Below are 5848 nucleotides of genomic sequence, written 5' to 3'. Positions count from 1 at the left end.
AATTTTAGTGGGAGCATTGAACTCACTAAACAAATTGGCCAATTCGGAAGCACTAGAGATTTCAAGGCTTCAGTTTAATCACCTCGAATGGCAACTATGTTGCAACTGACCAGAGAAGATGAACATGATATTCTTGTGGGAGTCACTGATATTACGACATCCGTACAGTGGGAGTTGACTGGTGTTGAAAAATTGGGTTCATCTAAATTCGTGCGCACGTGTGTGGTCAGTGTTCCAACGGTAAAAGGGAAAGCGTTAAGGTGAAAAATCAAAGATGTGGTAGTGCTCTCTCACGGGTACCTTGATGGTTATATCCACGTGTTTGATCTACTGGGTGGTCTATTCCTTGTTGGAAAGATAGCTCGAGTAATTGGTATTTTGTACGGATGGATCACTTGGGTGATGGGGTTGATAGAGTCGGGTCGGACTTTGACCCGGTATCTCAAAGTCTAGTGAGATGATTGCCATAAAGATAGAGAGTAGGATTGGTCCCAAGCGAGTAACGAAGATTGGATTGTAGCTTAGTTTAAGGTGTCGAAAGTATTCCTTCCCATGGTGGAAGTGCGCCGTGTCCCGGGTTTGTCCGACAGTATTTTTCAGAAAGGGTTATAATCAGGTAATCGATTGTTGTTGTGGGATGATTGTAGTAGAAGTTTACATTTTGAGATTGTTGATTACATTTTTTGAGAAGCGAAGTTGAAGTGATTATTATAGCTTGATGGTTAGAATGTGCGTGTCCCAAGAAGCTTTCTTGGCGGTATATAAAGGTAGGTTCAACGGTGTCAAAATGGTGATCTGGTCAGTGTTCGTTTAAAATCTTCAAAGTGAGCGATGTTTTGTGTTTGAAGATGTTAAAAGAAAGAAAACAAAAAATGGAGCTGAAAATATCTTGCGGATCGCAAAACGGATTTCGAAAAATGCGAGCCTCGTGATTTTTTGATAGTTCAAAAACTTCATATTTTTCGCATTTGGAAGCTGAATCTCGAGTTTAGTTAGTCTCAGAAGTTTAGCTCGCGAAACGCGAGAAAGTTCGTGTTTAGCAAGTTTTTTGGTTTTAGGAAAGGATTCGTTTTTTGACCTATAAATTGTAACAATATTCTCATTGTAAATGTAATACCTACGAAAAATCAATAAGAAAACTCTCTCTGTTTGGTCGTGGACTAAACCAATCGTTAGATTAAACGATTGGACATAAGCACGTTAAAATTTCTCGTTTTTTACGTTTCTTGCACTTTCTTTTATTGTTATCGTTACATGTTCTTGTTAATATCTCTTTATTGGTCGGTGGATGATAACTAGGGTTATCAGTTTTTTGTTAGGGCTCACCAAATTCCCCAACATCCTCGTGCTTAGGGATCATAAAAAGACCCGTACCCGATGGCCCGAAGCTCGATAATTTTGGGCCGGGTTCGGGCATGGTAAATGGGTCTAGGGTCGGGTATGAGTTTTTAATTTTTTTCGCGGGTCTAGGTCCGGCGGATAGTTTTAGACACAAACTCGATTACCTGGCCCGTATACCCAAAAAAGACCCGAATCAATATACCCGACCCTTATACCCGATTACTCGGCCCGTATACACGATTACCTGGCCCGTATACCCGAAAAAGACTCGAATACTCGTCGGATAACCCATTTACCTAATAGTTCGTCAATAAATGGGACCAGAATACTCGTGGGGAAACCCATTTACCCGCTAATTAGTAATTAAATGTGGACCGAACGAGTTCAAATCCGGGGTTGGGACATGTTTTTAATTGGGTTCGAGTCTAGAATTACCTAAACCCGGCTCGACGCCATCCCTACTCGTGCTCTAGCATGCGCAAATAGCCATGTATTCCAATTGAGATAAGATATTACTTAAATGTTCTCTAACAAAGTTTATACCTTTTATCTAGAGATGTATCGGGTTGCGCGTTGCGGTCGACTGAGTTCTGTTTGTTTTTTATTTTGATTCTAATGAAGGTACGTTTCATAAAATGTACTACGTATATACATAGGAAAAATGTTCACCAGGTGTACATTGCGGCGCGCATCGCTTTGGTAACTCGATTACGCAGAGAATTCACTAAATCATTTTATAGTCATTTCACTAAGATAAGGGTACAATGGTGGTAAACATTTACATTCAATATTATGATAATTATATCTGTATGTTAAAAAATAATCTAGGAACCTAAACTGTATTAAAATCTATTTACTGCTCAAAAACAAAGGTTCGTTGGTAAGGCTCGGAACCTTCGTTTAAATATAATTCGTCACGTTTACTTCATACAATTATTTCGAGTTCAAAGGTGATGACGGAGAAACGTAATTCAGAGCGAACAAAAAGATAAATCCCGTTAACATTTTTGGTGAGTTTTGTGTAATAGTTTTTATATTAAATTAAAAGTTTACAGTTTATTTATTTATTTATTTTTATTATTATCTTTTTTTGAACGGTACAATTGCATCAGTGTATCATTTATTTCAACGACACTCATCATTTGCACACACACACACACGCGCGCGCGCGCGCGTTCTGGAGGAAACCTGAATAGCATTACAAGAACCCGACCCTTTAACCATCTTGAGGGGCAGGCGGACCGAATTTGAATCCTGAATGGATCTGGGAGAAAAATCCCCCGAGGTCAATCTGGATATCCATATTTCAGGCAGATTAATTAATATGATGGGTAGGGCGAGACTCGAACCCATGACCTAAACCCCAGTCCCAACACACAAGGTGAAGAGGATGCCGTTGAACGAATGCTTCGTTGGCAAGTTTATACTCTTTGAAATTATCTTTTAGACCATCAAGTAAATGAAAAGTTATGTTTTAAACTTTAAAAAGTAATCATTTATAACCCTCAAATAAGTAGCAATTTATATTTTAGATACTTGAATTTTGTTGTCGTTTGATTTACTCAAATGACCAAAATTTTGGTGTGTAATAGTATATAGCAATTTATATTTTAGATACTTGAATTTTGTTGTCGTTTGATTTACTCAAATGACCAAAATTTTGGTGTGTAATAGTATATAAGGTATATATATTATGCACATTTACTATTCTACATCCAAAATTAACTATATATAGCGTATGAAGCATTACTTACTCTCAAATGTAAATCGTAAATCGAAAACCCTAAAATATATGCGGCGTTTCTTACTTTATTCTTTCATTTTATTCTAATAATCGCTGATTTTCTTATTAGCAAACTACATTATCGCCGCATCAACGTATGTGAATATTTTAGCTAATTTTGTGTTAGATGCATCAGTCAATTTCAATGATAGCGAATGTGGTTACTATTAGATCGGTTCCAATTTAAAAAATCTATCTCTTTAATTAATGTTTATTTACATTCATTTGATAGTTATGACTTAATTGAATGTTTGTTCTTAATTATTTGTGTAGTTGTAGATTCACCGATCTAACATATTTTTATCTTTTCACAGATAATCACACAACGTCCTCGATTCGCCTCTAGATAGCAGACGTAACCGAAGGTATATGTCACTGTATCTATAGTTCTGATAGTACATTTAAACTTTGGAGGTTATAAATTCTTGATCTATGAATTCCCTAAACTTCTCAATAAATTGTAAATTTATGAATTTGATGATTAAATTTAGGTCTGGCCTGATTACTTAAAAATTATAAGTTGTTTAATTTAAAAGAATATAATTTAAAATACATAATGTATAATTGACAATTTACACTAGTTTTCAACACGTTCATCATTATCTATCCAACTTTGATTATATATTGTATGTAACGGTTAATAATATTATTGTGCTGTTTTGAAAAATCTTACATATGAATTACTATTTCTCAAGACAATTACTTGATTTTTACTCAATTTTTCAGTTTAGATTTTTGTGCTAAATTATGGGCCCCAAAAGAAACTCAAACAAAGGTAAGGCAATTATGGAATACGATGACAACTCTCCTCGACCACGCTTGGTTGGTTCAAGGGTTACCTTCTCAAAGCAAATACATGGTATTTCTCTTGTAATATTCTTAATTTTACAAAGTTAAAAGTGTAACTTATGTTTAGAAAAGGATATTAACATTCATTGGACAGTTTTTATTTTTTTTAGTTTTTTTTTTAATATGTAAAAGATAAATAAATATAGTTTTTAAGGTTTAAATTTAAAATATTCAAATACATACAAATTATTTTACATATATTACTACTCATTTTTGGTAATAAATATTTTCGATGAACTTAATATATCATATTCTCTTCCCTTCGTCCTAATCAAATTTCACTACATATAGGTTTTACCAATTACATCTCATCTTTATCCACTTAACTTATTTTGATTAGCAAAACAATAGAGTGAACACTTATAATAGAGATTTTTTAAATTAGTAATTTGAATACAAAACAATAAAATTTATTTTAATTTGTTAAAAACATTGTCCTTACACTATAAATAGAAATTTCATTTAATAAATGTATATTATATAATATAATTACTTTTATATACAAATGTCCTTACTTCAACAACTTGCTATCTTTGTTAAAAAGTTATTGTAATACTAATATTATACCTTTATAATTATCTTCAATCTCTTTATAATTGCAGTTCGTGTATCTCCTCCATCAACAAACGTGGACAATTTTAAAGCGCTTTTCAAAGTCACAAGAGTGACATTTAATTACATATGCTCCATCGTACAACAATACATAATTTCCCAAGATGTAGAATTTAAGTTTCTAGACGAAACACGGATGTCAATAAAAGATCAAATAGCAATCGCTCTAAGAAGGCTATGTTCGATTGAGTTAACTACTGAGATATCAGACTTCTTTGGTACGAAACCACAGACCGTGCTTAACGTCACTTGGTTGTTCGTGGTGGCGTTGGGGTTACAAGGTGAGAAACATCTTTCATGGTCATCTAATATGGGCCACACAATTACAAGCTTCCAAAAAATTGGAGGCCTGATAAATTGTTGCGGGGCCATAGCTACTACAAATCTAAAAACTTACCCACATATTAAGAATGATATTGCATGGCTAGACCCCGCAAGCAACAGTAGTGTATTGTTGCAAGCTGTGGTGGGCCCCGATATGCGGTTTCTTGACATATTTATGGGCGTACCGGGGAGTATGACTAGTGACACCCTTCTTAAGCGATCCAAATTCTACAAGTTGGTAGAATCAAAAGAGATATTGAATGGACAAGAAATTGAACTCGATGAGAAAGCAACTATTAGAGAGTACGTAGTCGGAGACTCGGGTTTTCAACTATTACCATGGTTGATAACTCCATACAACGATGTGAATTTGAGTAATAACCAAATCGAGTTTAACAAGCGACATCGGGCAACTAGATCGGTTGCCAGACGAGCGCTTAACAAATTAAAAGAGGTTTGGGGGGCGATTGATGGTGGCAAGTGGATCCCTGGATATGATAGGATACAGAGAATCATACTCGCGTGTTGTATTCTTCATAATATCGTTATTGATCGTATGGAAGGAGATTCGGTGCTCAATGAGTCAATGATGTCAAGTGGGTTCGATCTTGCGTTTCAGGTGGAGAAAAGTGTGTTTCCAGATGATGAAGAGGCTGTAAAGATGAGAGATAATCTTTGTCTCTACTTAAACGAAGATTAAATGTTCTAAAATGAGATTTTCTAAGGTAATTAGACTATCATATTCATGGTCATATTATATATGATATGAAATATGAATATGAATATGAATATGATATCATATTCATCTTTGATAGATTCGTTTGCCGTTAAAAAAAAAATGAATATGATATGATGAAGTAGTGAAGTTTTTATATTTCTTGTTGTGTGACTTTTGTTTTTTTACCAAAATCATACGTATATTGTTGAGGTGTGGAGACA

General features: G+C 34.6%; 1 protein-coding gene across 1 annotated transcript; it reads left to right on the top strand.

Moving 5' to 3' along the window:
* Positions 1-3871: 3871 nt before the first annotated feature.
* Positions 3872-5609, top strand: LOC139841208 (protein ALP1-like). The gene is made up of 2 exons (XM_071831436.1): positions 3872-3983; positions 4576-5609. Exons 1-2 carry the CDS (start codon positions 3872-3874, stop codon positions 5607-5609), a joined length of 1146 nt encoding a protein of 381 aa, XP_071687537.1.
* Positions 5610-5848: the final 239 nt, after the last annotated feature.

Source organism: Rutidosis leptorrhynchoides, chromosome 4, assembly GCF_046630445.1.
Source record: "Rutidosis leptorrhynchoides isolate AG116_Rl617_1_P2 chromosome 4, CSIRO_AGI_Rlap_v1, whole genome shotgun sequence".
Taxonomy (NCBI): Eukaryota; Viridiplantae; Streptophyta; class Magnoliopsida; order Asterales; family Asteraceae; genus Rutidosis; species Rutidosis leptorrhynchoides.
Note: the sequence above shows the minus strand (reverse complement) of the source record. Positions and strands in the feature narration are given on the sequence as shown.